The 24,341-nt window shown below is 43.1% G+C and overlaps 3 protein-coding genes across 3 annotated transcripts; all 3 read right to left on the bottom strand.

Moving 5' to 3' along the window:
* Positions 1-1,283: 1,283 nt before the first annotated feature.
* On the bottom strand, positions 1,284-3,661 carry LOC134425959 (uncharacterized protein K02A2.6-like). The gene is made up of 2 exons (XM_063170965.1): positions 3,420-3,661; positions 1,284-2,855 (listed from the first exon to the last, which is right to left on the bottom strand). Exon 2 carries the CDS (start codon positions 2,562-2,564, stop codon positions 1,545-1,547), a length of 1,020 nt encoding a protein of 339 aa, XP_063027035.1. The 5' UTR covers positions 2,565-2,855; positions 3,420-3,661; the 3' UTR covers positions 1,284-1,544.
* A 7,401-nt stretch (positions 3,662-11,062) lies between these two features.
* On the bottom strand, positions 11,063-13,451 carry LOC134425960 (uncharacterized protein K02A2.6-like). Its single transcript, XM_063170966.1, has 2 exons — positions 13,198-13,451; positions 11,063-12,634 (listed from the first exon to the last, which is right to left on the bottom strand). Exon 2 carries the CDS (start codon positions 12,341-12,343, stop codon positions 11,324-11,326), a length of 1,020 nt encoding a protein of 339 aa, XP_063027036.1. The 5' UTR covers positions 12,344-12,634; positions 13,198-13,451; the 3' UTR covers positions 11,063-11,323.
* Positions 13,452-20,843: 7,392 nt separating this feature from the next.
* Positions 20,844-23,225, bottom strand: LOC134425961 (uncharacterized protein K02A2.6-like). The gene is made up of 2 exons (XM_063170967.1): positions 22,981-23,225; positions 20,844-22,415 (listed from the first exon to the last, which is right to left on the bottom strand). The coding sequence occupies exon 2, from the start codon at positions 22,122-22,124 to the stop codon at positions 21,105-21,107; it is 1,020 nt and encodes a 339-aa protein (XP_063027037.1). The 5' UTR covers positions 22,125-22,415; positions 22,981-23,225; the 3' UTR covers positions 20,844-21,104.
* Positions 23,226-24,341: the final 1,116 nt, after the last annotated feature.

Raw genomic sequence — 24,341 nt, forward strand, 5'->3', positions numbered from 1 at the left:
AATGCGTCTTTCAAATCTAATACGGTGAACCAGGCCAGGCTATCCTTTAGCCTAGTTAAAAGCGTATATGGATTAGCAACCACTGGGTGTAATGTCTTGGTTATTTCGTTTACTGTCCTCAGATCCTGAACGAGCCCATATGTTCCATTAGGTTTCTTTACTGGCAGGATTGGTGTATTAAAATCTGATTCACATTCTATCAATAACCCCAGTTCTAAAAACCTTTTGATTATGGGCTCAATCCCCTCCTTTCTCCTATCTTCAGAGGGTATTGTTTTCTTACCACTGATTCTGCCCCAATTTTAAGTTCAACAACAATCGGTGCTGCTTATTTGATTTCAGGGGGGATTGTGAAAGGGGCTAGCGGTGGGCCTGTTAGCTAAAGGAGTGAGAAGTAAGAAGAAGAGACTGATAAGGAGCTTTCCCCAAGGCCTTGGCAGCTTTCCCAGAAGCCTTGGCAGCACGCCAGGTAACTCCCATGGCATCCGAACTTTCTTCACCAAGTTCCCCATCAGAGCCCCCTTCTACTTCAGCCCCCCCCCGTTAGGTATCAGCCTTGACTTTTTTGTCTGCATTTTACTCCGTTTCTCTCTCTATTCTCTATTCCTTTAAAACTCCAAAGAGCGAGTTCTAGGTTACTGCTAAATTAACAGCTGTTTTAGCTCAGACTAATGGGTAAGTCTCGCTCGGGATTTGCTTGAAATTGTAATAATTGTGATTCTCAGGTAAAGGTTCCACACAACTGATTGTTAGGCTTAGAGCTGTAATCAGTTGTTCCTCGTTTACTTGAAATTCCAATTTGTCCTTATTGAATTTTATTATGGCTCTTAAGTTCTCCAATAGGTTTCTTCTCAATAAGGGCTTTGGTGAATTTGGTAAATATAAGAACTGATGAATTTCATCTGTTTCCTAATACTGTATTTAATGGGTTTCAGAAAGTAAGGCTTTTCTGGTTGGCCTGTTGCTCCCACAAATTGTATAAATCCATCACTTTTAGGTACCAATTCCTGATTTAAAACTGAAAAAGTTGCTCCCGTATTAATCAAAAGTACTGTTTAAACTGTGCTTTATCCCACTGAGTTAATTGATCTACTATAAATAACAAATATTTCCACCGACCTACTTTAAACAAATCTACAAAATCAATCTGGATCTTTTGAAATAGCCGCTAGGCTGTTTTGCATTCTCCAGAGGGAGGGCTCTTAAGCACTTTCTTATTTACCTTTTAACAGGTGAGACACCCCTGGGTAATTTGCTTTTTTTTTTTTTTTTTTTTTTTTTTTTTTTTTTTTTTTTTTGTGAGGTCATGATTTCAATCTCTCTCTTTCTTAAGGTTGCTTTTTGTTTCTTTATTAGCCAAATTATTTCTCTGACTTTAATATCCCTTCCCCCGTCTGGTGTTCCTTTATATGAACTATCCCCTCATATATTAACCCCTTCCTTTGAGTGTTTATAAGTCTCCTTTCCTTCTAAATTTCTCTAAAAGTATGTACTACACTAAAAGCATGTTTGGAGTCTGTATAAACAGTCCCCTTTTCGCCCTTTTAAAATCCACAAGCTTGCGCTGACCAGGAGGGACTAAAGGGATTAGACTCCTTCACTCTAAACTTTTCTACTTCACCTGAAAGCCAACCCATGTCATCAATTTCTAGATCATCTTCTTTAGGTAAAGAATAGATTTCAAGTTTTCCTTCACAGGGTTTTATCTGTAAATTTAGGGCTACTATTAGATCTCTGCCTAGCATATTCTCCTCGGCTTCTGGTACCAACAATAAATCATTTACTCCAAATTTGTTATTTGTTTCAATTTTCACCCCTTTTATTATAGGAACAGGGAAAGCTTCTCCTGTAATTCCGACTACTGAAACTTGCTCACAACTCACTTCACATCCCTGGGGTAATTTTGTCACTGTTGACCGAGAAACTCCTGTATTTACTAAAAATACAAATTCTTCACTCTGAGGACCTACTTTTAGCTTTATTATCAAGGGCTCTTCTAGGTGTAATTCGATCTTTTTCGTTAGACAAAACCCTTGCCCTTTCTGACTCTCCTGAGAAGTTTTCTCATCTTGCTGTTTCTTTTTACAATTTCTTTGCAGGTGCCCCTTTTTATGACAATAAAAGCAGGTAGGTTCCACACCCTTCTTTTTCTCATTTCCACTACATGCATCACAGCAACGTTCCTTGGGCTTTGGACCCTTCTTATCCCTTTCCAGGGCTAGTACTAGGGGATCCTGAGGGGCTACGTTAATTTCACATTCTTTTTGCCACTCAGGTTTATTCCTTAGGGTGAAGAACATGTCTGCGTACATTATTTCATCCCATTTATTGAGCCGGCGGAGGAGGAGTATTAGTTGCAAAATAGTGTTATAATTAGTTGTTCCCTCTGGTGGCCATTTTTCTCCGTCATCAAGACGGTACAGGGGCCACCATTGTGTACAATACTTTAAAAGTGTCTTTTTACTTATGTTTCCCCCTGGAATCCCTCCCAGGTCCTTCCAGTGTCTTAGGATACATCCTAAAGGGGTTTTCATATTTATATCTTTACTCTGTTGGCTTCCCATGGCTATTCTCTGTATTCGTGCTCTTTTCCACAAGTACCATATGCCAATATACCTTAACACTTCATTCACACAATTTCCATTCGCTTCGTCCAGGAAATGTGGATCGGGACTCCACTCTCGTTTTGCAGCGATGCTGCGTCTCACTCACTCCACACACACACCCGTACGGTGAGAGGTTCCTACCTTATGGTCTTATGTCAAAACAGGCTGTTTTACCGGGTTTGGTCACAAGAGGTCGCCGATAGACCGTGAAATACCGGGTTCCCAAGTTCATGCACATACATTTCCAATCTGTTTACATAGAAAGTAATAAAAGCGTCCCCTATAAGATTTTACAACGGACATATAGAACAGACGCAAAAGGATCACCGGCTGACAGACCTCTCAAAAAGCAATCTTAGTTTTCAACCCTTAATCCACAGTATTATAACATTAAATACAATATTGAAAACAGTTGCTCACACAGTAAAAAAAACAGACCAAAGATACCAAGATAAACAAATACTCCTTCCAGCAGGACTTTAACCTGCGTTTTCTCTTTTCCTTGCTTTATTTTTTTTCTTTTCTTTTTTTTTTTTTTTTTTCTTCAATTAATTTTAACCGAAGCTGGGATTTTTAACCCCAGCAAAACCAATGCTAGCCAACCAATGCTAGCTAACCAATACTAGCAAAACCAATGCTAGCAAACCAATGCTAGCTAACCAATACTAGCAAAACCAATGCTAGCAAACCAATGCTAGCAAACCTGGGATTCTTTACTGGGGCGTCCCCCAGCTTTCCCTTCGGGCGGTCACGTCTGACCCCCGTTTCCCAATAAAAGCGCTTTATTCTAAAACCAATAAAGAATTTAAATACCTCTTAATTGGAGCAGGAGATGCAGGGTACTCTTCGTCCACCGAGAGCACTGGTCCGGGGGGGAGTCTCTTCTGACAAACGTTAGTCAGGGGCGCCCGAGGGTCCCGACCCCGGACCCGGCTCGGGGAGGACCCCTCAAGTCCTGGATCTCCTGTCTGGTGCCATACCTCCTGGCTGGCTCGCCAGAAATGATGCCGAATTTTGCCCCAAACAGGCAGAGTGACTGCCTAATCAGACTCAGCTTAAGTCAATTAAGCAGGAGGTATTTTTATTAACGACGCGTCGGAGAAATCACAAAATGGATTTCTGAGTTCACATAGCAAAAGCAAGCCTTATATACAATTTTGGGTATAGGGTTACATCAGATCAGGTACATAATCATGCATATTCATATGGGGCGTGGTGTAGGCGGAGCGTGGGCGGAGCGCAGGTGGAGACATCTCTTTTGGGGAATTTTCAGGTGGTCGTTCCTGTTGCCTTCATCATAGACGGGGTCTTTCCGATGAGTCTTCCTCTTTAAACTTTTGAACTCATTTCCTAATTTGGTCAATTCCCGGTGTGTTTGGCTTAGATCCCGTGGTTTGGCAAAACCCTTAGGATCGTTTCGACATTGCTGGCTCTAAACCTGCTTAGTCCATTAGTTTCTCCTATACCTATCTCTTCCCCTGTCATGATGCTCTACCCCTTATCTAATTTGTTGCTCTGTTTTCCTAGTGCTGTGCTTTCTCCGTGTGCTCTAGTGCTAGGCCCTGCTTTACAGGCCTCACATTCCATGTTTTAACCCATTACTTCTAGAAGGCTATCTGCTTTAGGGCTTCATTTCCCCCCTTTTTCTTGTAACTTACGAATTCTTTCGTCAAGTTGTAATCCTATAGGGTGCCACTAGGGGTCCCCATCACCGATCCGGGGTCGAGTTAAAGCCTTGATAATCATCCTGGTGTGAACCACTTCTTTCTGTATCAAACTCAACAAACATTTGTAAAAACACCAAACTAACAGAATCACAATTCCAAACATTAACACATATTGAATTAATGACGACAACCAACCCGAGATATTCAACCCCCATGAGTTAAACAATCCCTCAATCCAATTGTGTTCAGACTCATCTCTCTGAGTTCCTGCCTCTTGTTGCACGCATCGCAACTCAGAGATATCCTTTTCAACTTCTTTGGTGACATTTGGAATATGGATGCAGCAATGGTCAATTCTGCCACTTAGGTAACCACAAACTCCATGCTCTTTTAACAACAGCAGGTCCAAAGTCATCCTATTCTGCACTGTCATTTTTGAGGTAGCCTGCAATTGTAGGTTAAAATCTTTAAATCCTTTCTTAGTTGCTGCAGCCAACCGTTCAGTCTGGCCCAAAAGGTTATACAGCATTTCCCTGTTTCGATAGGAAGCTATTGGTGCAAACAACGATTCTAATGCCCAGCCAAGTTTAACTCCAGTACTAGGGGCATGCCATCTGTCTATGTCTTCCCTCTTCTTCATTACTCTGGTCTTCCCTTGTTTTACTGGAATATTATCTGGCCTATATAGAGATTCTTTCTTCCAGAAAGGACAGAGTGTAGGGATCCCCAGAGTAATTTGAGTCACTGGTCCATCTAACGGCAGATGGGTTGTCCACTGGCCATGTCCTAGTACCCAGACCAATTTCCCTGGACTTCGGATAGTTGTAGTCATACAAGATACCTTTTGGACAGGAGTTTGGAAAGTCTTCTCAGCTATTGTATGGTTCAGCTTACGGCACTCACATCCCCATTTCACTAAAACTCTCACTGGGGCTATACTAATTTGGTCTTCTGGAGTATCACAAGTGATCAGCTTCGAACAGTTCCAATACTCCCTACCTTCCCTTAGTTCTTGCCATTCTCTCCTAGAAGTTTGGAAATTGCTTACTTCAAAGGAAGTGGCGTTTTTACTCCCGGTCCACTGCACGCACCACTCTACCTCCCCTAAATAGGTATAGTGTTCTAATAAACTCTGTCCCCAAACAGTTTCCCAATTATCCCACAAGGAAGCGGTTGAAGTTGAATTTTGACATACCCATTCCTGTTCTGTCACCTTCACATCTATCTCCTTGTGTTGTACGTCATAACACCATCCATAGTTATTTAACCCTCCATATAATCCTGGCTTCGGTTCGAATCTCCCTCCATCCGCTCTACACTGCCACACATCTGAAGGCTTCGGTACAGTGGACCATTCTTTCATGGTCTTCTTCTTAAGTTTTTCCCTGATTTGCGGGTAACATGTCTGAGTTAGATTTTGAATAATAGGCGGATCTGGAATTGGAATAATCCCCCATGGAATGGGTTCTCCTGCAGCTTGTGGCAAGGGGAGACAGGCTGTAATCTTGGTTACATTCTGCATTTTCCCAAAATCTCTCACCAATCCTACTATCAAATTTTCTTGTTCCTCCGTTCGATTGAACTGTAGCTCTCGTCTCACTCGACTAGACCACACCCTTAATCCATAGCTTCCCTCAATTCCGCACATCAGCAAACAAAGATATGTTCCCTCGCTTTGTTTCGATGTCCCGACATCTAACCATACTCTGCCTTGTCCTTTGCTCCCCCACCAATAACCCGAATCAATGAATCTCCAATTTCTATATTCCTTTTTCCACCATTTCACCTGATGTTCTCCTGTACAAGTTGGTTTAAATGTGAACTCACAGTTCATTTTTCCCCGATGACCTGCCCATTTATCCCGCACCTGTTTATACGGGACTACTTCGATAGACTCTGGATCTTGTCTATTTCCAAATCTCCAAGGAACAACCCTCAGGTTAACCATTCCCTGTTTCTGCTCCTGACCAATTGTCACGTTGCACCAATATCTTCCCATGTCTGATTGGCTTACCTTTTCCAGACATAAGGTAGAGTTTCCATGCTGTTCATCCTCATTCCAATAAGTCACCACTTTACCTTCGGCGGCATTTCCTCCCCAGGTAACCCTGATTTTCTCAGCTCTTTTGCTCTGGTTATTCGTAACAATACAAGTAAGGTTAATATCCATATCCTGCATCACCCCAACCACAGGTCTTTCAGGGGTAACAATCACATCAGCAGCACATGAGGTCAATGGTTTGCCCATAGCCAACAACAGAATTAGGAGGAAAATGGTTTTCCCCGTGTAATCATTCGAGTTGCAGACACCCTTTGTGCCTCTCATTGTTTGATGTGAATTCGTTCTACCCGTAAAATAACCTCTTTTTTTTTTTTTTTTTTTTTTTTTTTTTTTTTTTTTTTTTTTTTTTTGTTTAGTGTCTAAATCTCTAAGGATCTAATTTGGTAACCAGCGGTGTACCTTAATACAATTTGTTCGGAAGCTTCAAACAATTCCCTAGCTTCTAAAATGGGTCTGTTGGCGAATTTCTTTAAGGCCAAATAGTCGTCATTTTCCCTTGCTTCTTTGCAGCTACACTCATAACATTGGAGGTCCAATATCACAACCTCTGCAAAGAAATCCAGTTAGTCCCACACAATGTGCTTGGCAAAGTTGGGTTTCATCAGGGTCACATCTATCTTAATGTGGCTAAACTGCCGCCGCTGGGAGCGGGGATCTCGTAACGTAACGCCCGGCAGAGGCTCTAAGGGAATGACGAAAGCTCGTTCCCTTAGTTCCCTCTCCGAGTCCTCTTTATCATCATCTAGCCCTTTCCGCTTGACCTTCACTCCGGCGTGGGCGTGGTGCATCCGCGGATCACGAGCCAACCGGGAATCCAGGGACGTCGACTCCGAACCGCGGTGAAGGTAGTCAGCAGCACTTGGAAAGGTCCTTCCTACTTTTCTTGTAGGGGTTCTTCCTAAAAGGTTCTTAACATACACCCAATCACCGGGGTTAAACGGATGCGATTTACAATCAGGTTGCTTAGGTTGGTACTGATCATTACAGTAGCATTCTTATCAAACTGTTTTCTCACCGTAATTACATAATCATAAATGTATTGATTACTAATCTGGTCTATGGCATCCCCATTTACAGTTTGCATGGCATAAGGTCTACCATATAGAATTTCAAAAAGGACTTTTCCTTCGAGCTTGGTTTGACTCTCAGTCTCAGCAGAGCAATAAGCAAAGCTTGATACCACGGCAAATTAGTCTCTTGGCATATTTTAGCAATTTGCTGTTTGATAAGATGATTCATCTTTTCCACTTGCCCACTGGCCTGTGGACGGTAGGGCGTGTGCAATTGCCATTTGATTTGTAATGCTTTGCTTATTGCTCTCACTACTTTTGCACAGAAATGTGTACCTCTATCCGAAGAAATGCTCTTCGGTACCCCAAACCGTGGAATAATTTCATTCAACAGTACTCTAGTTACCTCTCTTTCCTTATTCGTCCTACAGGGGAATGCTTCAGGCCACCCAGAAAATGTGTCAGTTAATACCAACAAGTACCGAAAGCCCCCTTTTCTTGGGAGTTCAGAAAAATCAATTTGCCATACCTCACCTGGGAATTTACCTCGGCTTATGGCTCCTTGGTATACTTTGGTTCCTGTATTCGGGTTGTTCTTCAGACACCGTTCACACTGGGACGTAACGTGTTTTATGGTAGTAAATAATTTTGGTCCTGCTATGCTGGTCTGCAAATATTGGTAAAGCGAATCTAGGCCCCAATGGGCCTTCTCATGTTCTGCCTTCACAAACTGCCACATCACGTTTCCTGGTATCACTAACTGTCCTGTTTCTAATTGACCCCAACCATTTTCTAGTATTTTGCCCTTATTCCTTTGAATCCATCTATGATCTGATTCTTGGTAATCTGGCTGGATATTGATATCCAGCTCCCCTGGTATTAGGGCCGCTATTTCCGCTTCCCTATTTCTTGTGGCCGCCAATTTAGCTTCTGTATCTGCCTTCCTGTTCCCTATTTCTGGAATAGTATTGCCTTTCAAATGCCCCTTGCAATGCATTATGGCCACCTGTGTTGGGAGTTGGACCGCCTCCAGCAGTCGCAGAACCTCTTCTGCATGTTTGACTGTTTTTCCTTGTGTAGTCAGCAGTCCTCTTTCTTTCCAGATGGCTCCATGAGCATGTACGACAGAAAAGGCATATTTAGAGTCTGTCCATATATTAATTTGCATGTTCTCTGCTAATTCCAGGGCTCGGGTCAGAGCTATCAGCTCTGCCTTTTGAGCTGAAGTCCCTGCAGGCAGGGGGTTTGACTCAATTACCCTTTCTGTAGTGGTGACTGCATAGCCAGCCATTCTTACCCCTTGCTTCACGAAGCTGCTGCCATCCGAAAACCAGTTGTCCGCGCCTTCGAACGGCTCCTCTTTGAGATCTGGGCGACTGGAGTAGACGGCTTCAATTGTTTCCAGGCAGTCATGCTCGATGGGTTCTGCTGGGGCTCTTCCTTCTAAGAATGAAGCTGGGTTCACAATATTAGTTACCTGAATGGTTACATCATCTGATTCAGCCAGGATGGCCTGGTACTTTAAGAATCTGGAAGGCGACAACCAATGGTTGCCTTTCTGTTCCAGCACGGCTGACACAGTGTGGGATACTAACACAGTCACCTTTTGGCCCAGCGTGAGCTTCCTGGCCTCTTCTATGTTAATTATCACTGCGGCCACTGCCCTCAGACAGCCTGGCCATCCTTTACTTACTTCATCCAATCGCTTGGAGAAGTAGGCCACAGCTCTCTTGTGTGGTCCCAGCTGCTGTGCTAGTACTCCTAGGGCCATCCCTTGCCGCTCATGGGAAAATAGCCAGAATGGTTTTGACACATCTGGGAGACCTAAGGCTGGTGCTCTCATCAGCTCCCGCTTCAGCCTCTTAAAGGCCCCTTCCGCCTCGGGAGTCCAAACTAGGATATTCTTGGTTTCCTTTAGCAAATCATACAATGGTTTAGCGAGTATCCCGTACTGGTAGATCCATAGCCGACACCAACCTGTCATCCCCAGAAAGGCGCGCAGATCTCTCACCGTCTCTGGTTTGGGCATCTGGCAGATGGCCTCTTTCCTGGCTGCTCCCAGGGATCGCTGTCCTCTGGAGATTTCGTATCCCAGGTACACCACTTCCTTTTGCACCAGTTGTGCTTTCTGTTGAGAGACTCGATATCCACTTAAACCCAGGAAATTCAACAAGGAAATAGTCCATTCAATGCATTCTTCCTCCGTCACTGTCGCTATTAGGAGGTCGTCTACGTACTGCAGGAGGGCGCCATCTCCCGGCGGCCCTTCCCATTGTTCTAATTCTTTGGCTAACTGATTCCCAAAGATAGTGGGCGAGTTAGACCGGCCTTGGGGCAACCGTGTCCAGGTAAGTTGGGTCTTTCTCCCCCTATCTACTGATTCCCACTCAAAGGCAAAAATTCTCTGACTCTCGGGGCTAAGGGAAGGCAGAAGAATGCGTCTTTCAAATCTAATACGGTGAACCAGGCCAGGCTATCCTTTAGCCTAGTTAAAAGCGTATATGGATTAGCAACCACTGGGTGTAATGTCTTGGTTATTTCGTTTACTGTCCTCAGATCCTGAACGAGCCCATATGTTCCATTAGGTTTCTTTACTGGCAGGATTGGTGTATTAAAATCTGATTCGCATTCTATCAATAACCCCAGTTCTAAAAACCTTTTGATTATGGGCTCAATCCCCTCCTTTCTCCTATCTTCAGAGGGTATTGTTTTCTTACCACTGATTCTGCCCCAATTTTAAGTTCAACAACAATCGGTGCTGCTTATTTGATTTCAGGGGGGATTGTGAAAGGGGCTAGCGGTGGGCCTGTTAGCTAAAGGAGTGAGAAGTAAGAAGAAGAGACTGATAAGGAGCTTTCCCCAAGGCCTTGGCAGCTTTCCCAGAAGCCTTGGCAGCACGCCAGGTAACTCCCATGGCATCCGAACTTTCTTCACCAAGTTCCCCATCAGAGCCCCCTTCTACTTCAGCCCCCCCCCGTTAGGTATCAGCCTTGACTTTTTTGTCTGCATTTTACTCCGTTTCTCTCTCTATTCTCTATTCCTTTAAAACTCCAAAGAGCGAGTTCTAGGTTACTGCTAAATTAACAGCTGTTTTAGCTCAGACTAATGGGTAAGTCTCGCTCGGGATTTGCTTGAAATTGTAATAATTGTGATTCTCAGGTAAAGGTTCCACACAACTGATTGTTAGGCTTAGAGCTGTAATCAGTTGTTCCTCGTTTACTTGAAATTCCAATTTGTCCTTATTGAATTTTATTATGGCTCTTAAGTTCTCCAATAGGTTTCTTCTCAATAAGGGCTTTGGTGAATTTGGTAAATATAAGAACTGATGAATTTCATCTGTTTCCTAATACTGTATTTAATGGGTTTCAGAAAGTAAGGCTTTTCTGGTTGGCCTGTTGCTCCCACAAATTGTATAAATCCATCACTTTTAGGTACCAATTCCTGATTTAAAACTGAAAAAGTTGCTCCCGTATTAATCAAAAGTACTGTTTAAACTGTGCTTTATCCCACTGAGTTAATTGATCTACTATAAATAACAAATATTTCCACCGACCTACTTTAAACAAATCTACAAAATCAATCTGGATCTTTTGAAATAGCCGCTAGGCTGTTTTGCATTCTCCAGAGGGAGGGCTCTTAAGCACTTTCTTATTTACCTTTTAACAGGTGAGACACCCCTGGGTAATTTGCTTTTTTTTTTTTTTTTTTTTTTTTTTTTTTTTTTTTTTTTTTGTGAGGTCATGATTTCAATCTCTCTCTTTCTTAAGGTTGCTTTTTGTTTCTTTATTAGCCAAATTATTTCTCTGACTTTAATATCCCTTCCCCCGTCTGGTGTTCCTTTATATGAACTATCCCCTCATATATTAACCCCTTCCTTTGAGTGTTTATAAGTCTCCTTTCCTTCTAAATTTCTCTAAAAGTATGTACTACACTAAAAGCATGTTTGGAGTCTGTATAAACAGTCCCCTTTTCGCCCTTTTAAAATCCACAAGCTTGCGCTGACCAGGAGGGACTAAAGGGATTAGACTCCTTCACTCTAAACTTTTCTACTTCACCTGAAAGCCAACCCATGTCATCAATTTCTAGATCATCTTCTTTAGGTAAAGAATAGATTTCAAGTTTTCCTTCACAGGGTTTTATCTGTAAATTTAGGGCTACTATTAGATCTCTGCCTAGCATATTCTCCTCGGCTTCTGGTACCAACAATAAATCATTTACTCCAAATTTGTTATTTGTTTCAATTTTCACCCCTTTTATTATAGGAACAGGGAAAGCTTCTCCTGTAATTCCGACTACTGAAACTTGCTCACAACTCACTTCACATCCCTGGGGTAATTTTGTCACTGTTGACCGAGAAACTCCTGTATTTACTAAAAATACAAATTCTTCACTCTGAGGACCTACTTTTAGCTTTATTATCAAGGGCTCTTCTAGGTGTAATTCGATCTTTTTCGTTAGACAAAACCCTTGCCCTTTCTGACTCTCCTGAGAAGTTTTCTCATCTTGCTGTTTCTTTTTACAATTTCTTTGCAGGTGCCCCTTTTTATGACAATAAAAGCAGGTAGGTTCCACACCCTTCTTTTTCTCATTTCCACTACATGCATCACAGCAACGTTCCTTGGGCTTTGGACCCTTCTTATCCCTTTCCAGGGCTAGTACTAGGGGATCCTGAGGGGCTACGTTAATTTCACATTCTTTTTGCCACTCAGGTTTATTCCTTAGGGTGAAGAACATGTCTGCGTACATTATTTCATCCCATTTATTGAGCCGGCGGAGGAGGAGTATTAGTTGCAAAATAGTGTTATAATTAGTTGTTCCCTCTGGTGGCCATTTTTCTCCGTCATCAAGACGGTACAGGGGCCACCATTGTGTACAATACTTTAAAAGTGTCTTTTTACTTATGTTTCCCCCTGGAATCCCTCCCAGGTCCTTCCAGTGTCTTAGGATACATCCTAAAGGGGTTTTCATATTTATATCTTTACTCTGTTGGCTTCCCATGGCTATTCTCTGTATTCGTGCTCTTTTCCACAAGTACCATATGCCAATATACCTTAACACTTCATTCACACAATTTCCATTCGCTTCGTCCAGGAAATGTGGATCGGGACTCCACTCTCGTTTTGCAGCGATGCTGCGTCTCACTCACTCCACACACACACCCGTACGGTGAGAGGTTCCTACCTTATGGTCTTATGTCAAAACAGGCTGTTTTACCGGGTTTGGTCACAAGAGGTCGCCGATAGACCGTGAAATACCGGGTTCCCAAGTTCATGCACATACATTTCCAATCTGTTTACATAGAAAGTAATAAAAGCGTCCCCTATAAGATTTTACAACGGACATATAGAACAGACGCAAAAGGATCACCGGCTGACAGACCTCTCAAAAAGCAATCTTAGTTTTCAACCCTTAATCCACAGTATTATAACATTAAATACAATATTGAAAACAGTTGCTCACACAGTAAAAAAAACAGACCAAAGATACCAAGATAAACAAATACTCCTTCCAGCAGGACTTTAACCTGCGTTTTCTCTTTTCCTTGCTTTATTTTTTTTCTTTTCTTTTTTTTTTTTTTTTTCTTCAATTAATTTTAACCGAAGCTGGGATTTTTAACCCCAGCAAAACCAATGCTAGCCAACCAATGCTAGCTAACCAATACTAGCAAAACCAATGCTAGCAAACCAATGCTAGCTAACCAATACTAGCAAAACCAATGCTAGCAAACCAATGCTAGCAAACCTGGGATTCTTTACTGGGGCGTCCCCCAGCTTTCCCTTCGGGCGGTCACGTCTGACCCCCGTTTCCCAATAAAAGCGCTTTATTCTAAAACCAATAAAGAATTTAAATACCTCTTAATTGGAGCAGGAGATGCAGGGTACTCTTCGTCCACCGAGAGCACTGGTCCTGGGGGGGGAGTCTCTTCTGACAAACGTTAGTCAGGGGCGCCCGAGGGTCCCGACCCCGGACCCGGCTCGGGGAGGACCCCTCAAGTCCTGGATCTCCTGTCTGGTGCCATACCTCCTGGCTGGCTCGCCAGAAATGATGCCGAATTTTGCCCCAAACAGGCAGAGTGACTGCCTAATCAGACTCAGCTTAAGTCAATTAAGCAGGAGGTATTTTTATTAACGACGCGTCGGAGAAATCACAAAATGGATTTCTGAGTTCACATAGCAAAAGCAAGCCTTATATACAATTTTGGGTATAGGGTTACATCAGATCAGGTACATAATCATGCATATTCATATGGGGCGTGGTGTAGGCGGAGCGTGGGCGGAGCGCAGGTGGAGACATCTCTTTTGGGGAATTTTCAGGTGGTCGTTCCTGTTGCCTTCATCATAGACGGGGTCTTTCCGATGAGTCTTCCTCTTTAAACTTTTGAACTCATTTCCTAATTTGGTCAATTCCCGGTGTGTTTGGCTTAGATCCCGTGGTTTGGCAAAACCCTTAGGATCGTTTCGACATTGCTGGCTCTAAACCTGCTTAGTCCATTAGTTTCTCCTATACCTATCTCTTCCCCTGTCATGATGCTCTACCCCTTATCTAATTTGTTGCTCTGTTTTCCTAGTGCTGTGCTTTCTCCGTGTGCTCTAGTGCTAGGCCCTGCTTTACAGGCCTCACATTCCATGTTTTAACCCATTACTTCTAGAAGGCTATCTGCTTTAGGGCTTCATTTCCCCCCTTTTTCTTGTAACTTACGAATTCTTTCGTCAAGTTGTAATCCTATAGGGTGCCACTAGGGGTCCCCATCACCGATCCGGGGTCGAGTTAAAGCCTTGATAATCATCCTGGTGTGAACCACTTCTTTCTGTATCAAACTCAACAAACATTTGTAAAAACACCAAACTAACAGAATCACAATTCCAAACATTAACACATATTGAATTAATGACGACAACCAACCCGAGATATTCAACCCCCATGAGTTAAACAATCCCTCAATCCAATTGTGTTCAGACTCATCTCTCTGAGTTCCTGCCTCTTGTTGCACGCATCGCAACTCAGAGATATCCTTTTCAACTTCTTTGGTGACATTTGGAATATGGATGCAGCAATGGTCAATTCTGCCACTTAGGTAACCACAAACTCCATGCTCTTTTAACAACAGCAGGTCCAAAGTCATCCTATTCTGCACTGTCATTTTTGAGGTAGCCTGCAATTGTAGGTTAAAATCTTTAAATCCTTTCTTAGTTGCTGCAGCCAACCGTTCAGTCTGGCCCAAAAGGTTATACAGCATTTCCCTGTTTCGATAGGAAGCTATTGGTGCAAACAACGATTCTAATGCCCAGCCAAGTTTAACTCCAGTACTAGGGGCATGCCATCTGTCTATGTCTTCCCTCTTCTTCATTACTCTGGTCTTCCCTTGTTTTACTGGAATATTATCTGGCCTATATAGAGATTCTTTCTTCCAGAAAGGACAGAGTGTAGGGATCCCCAGAGTAATTTGAGTCACTGGTCCATCTAACGGCAGATGGGTTGTCCACTGGCCATGTCCTAGTACCCAGACCAATTTCCCTGGACTTCGGATAGTTGTAGTCATACAAGATACCTTTTGGACAGGAGTTTGGAAAGTCTTCTCAGCTATTGTATGGTTCAGCTTACGGCACTCACATCCCCATTTCACTAAAACTCTCACTGGGGCTATACTAATTTGGTCTTCTGGAGTATCACAAGTGATCAGCTTCGAACAGTTCCAATACTCCCTACCTTCCCTTAGTTCTTGCCATTCTCTCCTAGAAGTTTGGAAATTGCTTACTTCAAAGGAAGTGGCGTTTTTACTCCCGGTCCACTGCACGCACCACTCTACCTCCCCTAAATAGGTATAGTGTTCTAATAAACTCTGTCCCCAAACAGTTTCCCAATTATCCCACAAGGAAGCGGTTGAAGTTGAATTTTGACATACCCATTCCTGTTCTGTCACCTTCACATCTATCTCCTTGTGTTGTACGTCATAACACCATCCATAGTTATTTAACCCTCCATATAATCCTGGCTTCGGTTCGAATCTCCCTCCATCCGCTCTACACTGCCACACATCTGAAGGCTTCGGTACAGTGGACCATTCTTTCATGGTCTTCTTCTTAAGTTTTTCCCTGATTTGCGGGTAACATGTCTGAGTTAGATTTTGAATAATAGGCGGATCTGGAATTGGAATAATCCCCCATGGAATGGGTTCTCCTGCAGCTTGTGGCAAGGGGAGACAGGCTGTAATCTTGGTTACATTCTGCATTTTCCCAAAATCTCTCACCAATCCTACTATCAAATTTTCTTGTTCCTCCGTTCGATTGAACTGTAGCTCTCGTCTCACTCGACTAGACCACACCCTTAATCCATAGCTTCCCTCAATTCCGCACATCAGCAAACAAAGATATGTTCCCTCACTTTGTTTCGATGTCCCGACATCTAACCATACTCTGCCTTGTCCTTTGCTCCCCCACCAATAACCCGAATCAATGAATCTCCAATTTCTATATTCCTTTTTCCACCATTTCACCTGATGTTCTCCTGTACAAGTTGGTTTAAATGTGAACTCACAGTTCATTTTTCCCCGATGACCTGCCCATTTATCCCGCACCTGTTTATACGGGACTACTTCGATAGACTCTGGATCTTGTCTATTTCCAAATCTCCAAGGAACAACCCTCAGGTTAACCATTCCCTGTTTCTGCTCCTGACCAATTGTCACGTTGCACCAATATCTTCCCATGTCTGATTGGCTTACCTTTTCCAGACATAAGGTAGAGTTTCCATGCTGTTCATCCTCATTCCAATAAGTCACCACTTTACCTTCGGCGACATTTCCTCCCCAGGTAACCCTGATTTTCTCAGCTCTTTTGCTCTGGTTATTCGTAACAATACAAGTAAGGTTAATATCCATATCCTGCATCACCCCAACCACAGGTCTTTCAGGGGTAACAATCACATCAGCAGCACATGAGGTCAATGGTTTGCCCATAGCCAACAACAGAATTAGGAGGAAAATGGTTTTCCCCGTGTAATCATTCGAGTTGCAGACACCCTTTGTGCCTCTCATTGTTTGATGTGAATTCGTTCTACCCGTAAAATAACCTCTTTTTTTTTTTTTTTTTTTTTTTTTTTTTTTTTTTTTTTTTTTTTTTTTGTTTAGTGTCTAAATCTCTAAGGATCTAATTTGGTAACCAGCGGTGTACCTTAATACAATTTGTTCGGAAGCTTCAAACAATTCCCTAGCTTCTAAAATGGGTCTGTTGGCGAATTTCTTTAAGGCCAAATAGTCGTCATTTTCCCTTGCTTCTTTGCAGCTACACTCATAACATTGGAGGTCCAATATCACAACCTCTGCAAAGAAATCCAGTTAGTCCCACACAATGTGCTTGGCAAAGTTGGGTTTCATCAGGGTCACATCTATCTTAATGTGGCTAAACTGCCGCCGCTGGGAGCGGGGATCTCGTAACGTAACGCCCGGCAGAGGCTCTAAGGGAATGACGAAAGCTCGTTCCCTTAGTTCCCTCTCCGAGTCCTCTTTATCATCATCTAGCCCTTTCCGCTTGACCTTCACTCCGGCGTGGGCGTGGTGCATCCGCGGATCACGAGCCAACCGGGAATCCAGGGACGTCGACTCCGAACCGCGGTGAAGGTAGTCAGCAGCACTTGGAAAGGTCCTTCCTACTTTTCTTGTAGGGGTTCTTCCTAAAAGGTTCTTAACATACACCCAATCACCGGGGTTAAACGGATGCGATTTACAATCAGGTTGCTTAGGTTGGTACTGATCATTACAGTAGCATTCTTATCAAACTGTTTTCTCACCGTAATTACATAATCATAAATGTATTGATTACTAATCTGGTCTATGGCATCCCCATTTACAGTTTGCATGGCATAAGGTCTACCATATAGAATTTCAAAAAGGACTTTTCCTTCGAGCTTGGTTTGACTCTCAGTCTCAGCAGAGCAATAAGCAAAGCTTGATACCACGGCAAATTAGTCTCTTGGCATATTTTAGCAATTTGCTGTTTGATAAGATGATTCATCTTTTCCACTTGCCCACTGGCCTGTGGACGGTAGGGCGTGTGCAATTGCCATTTGATTTGTAATGCTTTGCTTATTGCTCTCACTACTTTTGCACAGAAATGTGTACCTCTATCCGAAGAAATGCTCTTCGGTACCCCAAACCGTGGAATAATTTCATTCAACAGTACTCTAGTTACCTCTCTTTCCTTATTCGTCCTACAGGGGAATGCTTCAGGCCACCCAGAAAATGTGTCAGTTAATACCAACAAGTACCGAAAGCCCCCTTTTCTTGGGAGTTCAGAAAAATCAATTTGCCATACCTCACCTGGGAATTTACCTCGGCTTATGGCTCCTTGGTATACTTTGGTTCCTGTATTCGGGTTGTTCTTCAGACACCGTTCACACTGGGACGTAACGTGTTTTATGGTAGTAAATAATTTTGGTCCTGCTATGCTGGTCTGCAAATATTGGTAAAGCGAATCTAGGCCCCAATGGGCCTTCTCATGTTCTGCCTTCACAAACTGCCACATCACGTTTCCTGGTATCACTAACTGTCCTGTTTCTAATTGACCCCAACCATTTTCTAGTATTTTGCCCTTATTCCTTTGAATCCATCTATGATCTGATTCTTGGTAATCTGGCTGGATATTGATATCCAGCTCCCCTGGTATTAGGGCCGCTATTTCCGCTTCCCTATTTCTTGTGGCCGCCAATTTAGCTTCTGTATCTGCCTTCCTGTTCCCTATTTCTGGAATAGTATTGCCTTTCAAATGCCCCTTGCAATGCATTATGGCCACCTGTGTTGGGAGTTGGACCGCCTCCAGCAGTCGCAGAACCTCTTCTGCATGTTTGACTGTTTTTCCTTGTGTAGTCAGCAGTCCTCTTTCTTTCCAGATGGCTCCATGAGCATGTACGACAGAAAAGGCATATTTAGAGTCTGTCCATATATTAATTTGCATGTTCTCTGCTAATTCCAGGGCTCGGGTCAGAGCTATCAGCTCTGCCTTTTGAGCTGAAGTCCCTGCAGGCAGGGGGTTTGACTCAATTACCCTTTCTGTAGTGGTGACTGCATAGCCAGCCATTCTTACCCCTTGCTTCACGAAGCTGCTGCCATCCGAAAACCAGTTGTCCGCGCCTTCGAACGGCTCCTCTTTGAGATCTGGGCGACTGGAGTAGACGGCTTCAATTGTTTCCAGGCAGTCATGCTCGATGGGTTCTGCTGGGGCTCTTCCTTCTAAGAATGAAGCTGGGTTCACAATATTAGTTACCTGAATGGTTACATCATCTGATTCAGCCAGGATGGCCTGGTACTTTAAGAATCTGGAAGGCGACAACCAATGGTTGCCTTTCTGTTCCAGCACGGCTGACACAGTGTGGGATACTAACACAGTCACCTTTTGGCCCAGCGTGAGCTTCCTGGCCTCTTCTATGTTAATTATCACTGCGGCCACTGCCCTCAGACAGCCTGGCCATCCTTTACTTACTTCATCCAATCGCTTGGAGAAGTAGGCCACAGCTCTCTTGTGTGGTCCCAGCTGCTGTGCTAGTACTCCTAGGGCCATCCCTTGCCGCTCATGGGAAAATAGCCAGAATGGTTTTGACACATCTGGGAGACCTAAGGCTGGTGCTCTCATCAGCTCCCGCTTCAGCCTCTTAAAGGCCCCTTCCGCCTCGGGAGTCCAAACTAGGATATTCTTGGTTTCCTTTAGCAAATCATACAATGGTTTAGCGAGTATCCCGTACTGGTAGATCCATAGCCGACACCAACCTGTCATCCCCAGAAAGGCGCGCAGATCTCTCACCGTCTCTGGTTTGGGCATCTGGCAGATGGCCTCTTTCCTGGCTGCTCCCAGGGATCGCTGTCCTCTGGAGATTTCGTATCCCAGGTACACCACTTCCTTTTGCACCAGTTGTGCTTTCTGTTGAGAGACTCGATATCCACTTAAACCCAGGAAATTCAACAAGGAAATAGTCCATTCAATGCATTCTTCCTCCGTCACTGTCGCTATTAGGAGGTCGTCTACGTACTGCAGGAGGGCGCCATCTCCCGGCGGCCCTTCCCATTGTTCTAATTCTTTGGCTAACTGATTCCCAAAGATAGTGGGCGAGTTAGACCGGCCTTGGGGCAACCGTGTCCAGGTAAGTTGGGTCTTTCTCCCCCTATCTACTGATTCCCACTCAAAGGCAAAAATTCTCTGACTCTCGGGGCTAAGGGAAGGCAGAAGAATGCGTCTTTCAAATCTAATACGGTGAACCAGGCCAGGCTATCCTTTAGCCTAGTTAAAAGCGTATATGGATTAGCAACCACTGGGTGTAATGTCTTGGTTATTTCGTTTACTGTCCTCAGATCCTGAACGAGCCCATATGTTCCATTAGGTTTCTTTACTGGCAGGATTGGTGTATTAAAATCTGATTCGCATTCTATCAATAACCCCAGTTCTAAAAACCTTTTGATTATGGGCTCAATCCCCTCCTTTCTCCTATCTTCAGAGGGTATTGTTTTCTTACCACTGATTCTGCCCCAATTTTAAGTTCAACAACAATCGGTGCTGCTTATTTGATTTCAGGGGGGATTGTGAAAGGGGCTAGCGGTGGGCCTGTTAGCTAAAGGAGTGAGAAGTAAGAAGAAGAGACTGATAAGGAGCTTTCCCCAAGGCCTTGGCAGCTTTCCCAGAAGCCTTGGCAGCACGCCAGGTAACTCCCATGGCATCCGAACTTTCTTCACCAAGTTCCCCATCAGAGCCCCCTTCTACTTCAGCCCCCCCCCGTTAGGTATCAGCCTTGACTTTTTTGTCTGCATTTTACTCCGTTTCTCTCTCTATTCTCTATTCCTTTAAAACTCCAAAGAGCGAGTTCTAGGTTACTGCTAAATTAACAGCTGTTTTAGCTCAGACTAATGGGTAAGTCTCGCTCGGGATTTGCTTGAAATTGTAATAATTGTGATTCTCAGGTAAAGGTTCCACACAACTGATTGTTAGGCTTAGAGCTGTAATCAGTTGTTCCTCGTTTACTTGAAATTCCAATTTGTCCTTATTGAATTTTATTATGGCTCTTAAGTTCTCCAATAGGTTTCTTCTCAATAAGGGCTTTGGTGAATTTGGTAAATATAAGAACTGATGAATTTCATCTGTTTCCTAATACTGTATTTAATGGGTTTCAGAAAGTAAGGCTTTTCTGGTTGGCCTGTTGCTCCCACAAATTGTATAAATCCATCACTTTTAGGTACCAATTCCTGATTTAAAACTGAAAAAGTTGCTCCCGTATTAATCAAAAGTACTGTTTAAACTGTGCTTTATCCCACTGAGTTAATTGATCTACTATAAATAACAAATATTTCCACCGACCTACTTTAAACAAATCTACAAAATCAATCTGGATCTTTTGAAATAGCCGCTAGGCTGTTTTGCATTCTCCAGAGGGAGGGCTCTTAAGCACTTTCTTATTTACCTTTTAACAGGTGAGACACCCCTGGGTAATTTGCTTTTTTTTTTTTTTTTTTTTTTTTTTTTTTTTTTTTTTTTTTGTGAGGTCATGATTTCAATCTCTCTCTTTCTTAAGGTTGCTTTTTGTTTCTTTATTAGCCAAATTATTTCTCTGACTTTAATATCCCTTCCCCCGTCTGGTGTTCCTTTATATGAACTATCCCCTCATATATTAACCCCTTCCTTTGAGTGTTTATAAGTCTCCTTTCCTTCTAAATTTCTCTAAAAGTATGTACTACACTAAAAGCATGTTTGGAGTCTGTATAAACAGTCCCCTTTTCGCCCTTTTAAAATCCACAAGCTTGCGCTGACCAGGAGGGACTAAAGGGATTAGACTCCTTCACTCTAAACTTTTCTACTTCACCTGAAAGCCAACCCATGTCATCAATTTCTAGATCATCTTCTTTAGGTAAAGAATAGATTTCAAGTTTTCCTTCACAGGGTTTTATCTGTAAATTTAGGGCTACTATTAGATCTCTGCCTAGCATATTCTCCTCGGCTTCTGGTACCAACAATAAATCATTTACTCCAAATTTGTTATTTGTTTCAATTTTCACCCCTTTTATTATAGGAACAGGGAAAGCTTCTCCTGTAATTCCGACTACTGAAACTTGCTCACAACTCACTTCACATCCCTGGGGTAATTTTGTCACTGTTGACCGAGAAACTCCTGTATTTACTAAAAATACAAATTCTTCACTCTGAGGACCTACTTTTAGCTTTATTATCAAGGGCTCTTCTAGGTGTAATTCGATCTTTTTCGTTAGACAAAACCCTTGCCCTTTCTGACTCTCCTGAGAAGTTTTCTCATCTTGCTGTTTCTTTTTACAATTTCTTTGCAGGTGCCCCTTTTTATGACAATAAAAGCAGGTAGGTTCCACACCCTTCTTTTTCTCATTTCCACTACATGCATCACAGCAACGTTCCTTGGGCTTTGGACCCTTCTTATCCCTTTCCAGGGCTAGTACTAGGGGATCCTGAGGGGCTACGTTAATTTCACATTCTTTTTGCCACTCAGGTTTATTCCTTAGGGTGAAGAACATGTCTGCGTACATTATTTCATCCCATTTATTGAGCCGGCGGAGGAGGAGTATTAGTTGCAAAATAGTGTTATAATTAGTTGTTCCCTCTGGTGGCCATTTTTCTCCGTCATCAAGACGGTACAGGGGCCACCATTGTGTACAATACTTTAAAAGTGTCTTTTTACTTATGTTTCCCCCTGGAATCCCTCCCAGGTCCTTCCAGTGTCTTAGGATACATCCTAAAGGGGTTTTCATATTTATATCTTTACTCTGTTGGCTTCCCATGGCTATTCTCTGTATTCGTGCTCTTTTCCACAAGTACCATATGCCAATATACCTTAACACTTCATTCACACAATTTCCATTCGCTTCGTCCAGGAAATGTGGATCGGGACTCCACTCTCGTTTTGCAGCGATGCTGCGTCTCACTCACTCCACACACACACCCGTACGGTGAGAGGTTCCTACCTTATGGTCTTATGTCAAAACAGGCTGTTTTACCGGGTTTGGTCACAAGAGGTCGCCGATAGACCGTGAAATACCGGGTTCCCAAGTTCATGCACATACATTTCCAATCTGTTTACATAGAAAGTAATAAAAGCGTCCCCTATAAGATTTTACAACGGACATATAGAACAGACGCAAAAGGATCACCGGCTGACAGACCTCTCAAAAAGCAATCTTAGTTTTCAACCCTTAATCCACAGTATTATAACATTAAATACAATATTGAAAACAGTTGCTCACACAGTAAAAAAAACAGACCAAAGATACCAAGATAAACAAATACTCCTTCCAGCAGGACTTTAACCTGCGTTTTCTCTTTTCCTTGCTTTATTTTTTTTCTTTTCTTTTTTTTTTTTTTTTTTTCTTCAATTAATTTTAACCGAAGCTGGGATTTTTAACCCCAGCAAAACCAATGCTAGCCAACCAATGCTAGCTAACCAATACTAGCAAAACCAATGCTAGCAAACCAATGCTAGCTAACCAATACTAGCAAAACCAATGCTAGCAAACCAATGCTAGCAAACCTGGGATTCTTTACTGGGGCGTCCCCCAGCTTTCCCTTCGGGCGGTCACGTCTGACCCCCGTTTCCCAATAAAAGCGCTTTATTCTAAAACCAATAAAGAATTTAAATACCTCTTAATTGGAGCAGGAGATGCAGGGTACTCTTCGTCCACCGAGAGCACTGGTCCGGGGGGGAGTCTCTTCTGACAAACGTTAGTCAGGGGCGCCCGAGGGTCCCGACCCCGGACCCGGCTCGGGGAGGACCCCTCAAGTCCTGGATCTCCTGTCTGGTGCCATACCTCCTGGCTGGCTCGCCAGAAATGATGCCGAATTTTGCCCCAAACAGGCAGAGTGACTGCCTAATCAGACTCAGCTTAAGTCAATTAAGCAGGAGGTATTTTTATTAACGACGCGTCGGAGAAATCACAAAATGGATTTCTGAGTTCACATAGCAAAAGCAAGCCTTATATACAATTTTGGGTATAGGGTTACATCAGATCAGGTACATAATCATGCATATTCATATGGGGCGTGGTGTAGGCGGAGCGTGGGCGGAGCTCAGGTGGAGACATCTCTTTTGGGGAATTTTCAGGTGGTCGTTCCTGTTGCCTTCATCATAGACGGGGTCTTTCCGATGAGTCTTCCTCTTTAAACTTTTGAACTCATTTCCTAATTTGGTCAATTCCCGGTGTGTTTGGCTTAGATCCCGTGGTTTGGCAAAACCCTTAGGATCGTTTCGACATTGCTGGCTCTAAACCTGCTTAGTCCATTAGTTTCTCCTATACCTATCTCTTCCCCTGTCATGATGCTCTACCCCTTATCTAATTTGTTGCTCTGTTTTCCTAGTGCTGTGCTTTCTCCGTGTGCTCTAGTGCTAGGCCCTGCTTTACAGGCCTCACATTCCATGTTTTAACCCATTACTTCTAGAAGGCTATCTGCTTTAGGGCTTCAGTATTGGGATTTAATTCCAACATCACACTGCAACATCAGAGTTTGAAAGTGGGGAAAAGATTGCTACGTCCTTGGGGATCCACTATCTTTCTTATTCTACCTCTCCTAAAATTGTGGCAAATTTACTATCCAGATCCATAAAATGGGGAGCCACTTTAAAACCAAACCTCTAAATGTGACTAGGTAGCCTTGGTGTCCCAGGGTTTTAAAGTGGACAATTTGTCTCAATTTTGTAAGGGAAATTTGATGACGTTATTTTCTAAAAAGCAGGTAGACCTCTTGTCTAAAAACTGGGTAGACCTAATGCCGAAAAGTTTACCATCAGAACCCTCCATTTTGGCAGACCACGGATTGGCTATGCTGGTGAGTTTGAGGTTTTATAGATCAGAGTTTTTAGTGAATAACTTTGAATGTGTTCATTTTCCCACAAGCTGGGAGGGTTTGAGCAGGCTGCCTGAAGTCTATGAACAGCTTGCACCACGGCCAAGTGTGGGACTGAAGACCTGCCTTCTGAGGAACTGTGAATCGTTTGTGCTTGACAA

Source organism: Melospiza melodia, chromosome 17, assembly GCF_035770615.1.
Source record: "Melospiza melodia melodia isolate bMelMel2 chromosome 17, bMelMel2.pri, whole genome shotgun sequence".
In the NCBI taxonomy this organism is placed as follows: domain Eukaryota; kingdom Metazoa; phylum Chordata; class Aves; order Passeriformes; family Passerellidae; genus Melospiza; species Melospiza melodia.

Coding starts and splice junctions, on each gene's coding strand:
- LOC134425961 (XM_063170967.1), bottom strand. CDS start 22,124: ATGGGAAGCCAACAGAGTAAAGATATAAATATGAAAACCCCTTTAGGA.
- LOC134425960 (XM_063170966.1), bottom strand. CDS start 12,343: ATGGGAAGCCAACAGAGTAAAGATATAAATATGAAAACCCCTTTAGGA.
- LOC134425959 (XM_063170965.1), bottom strand. CDS start 2,564: ATGGGAAGCCAACAGAGTAAAGATATAAATATGAAAACCCCTTTAGGA.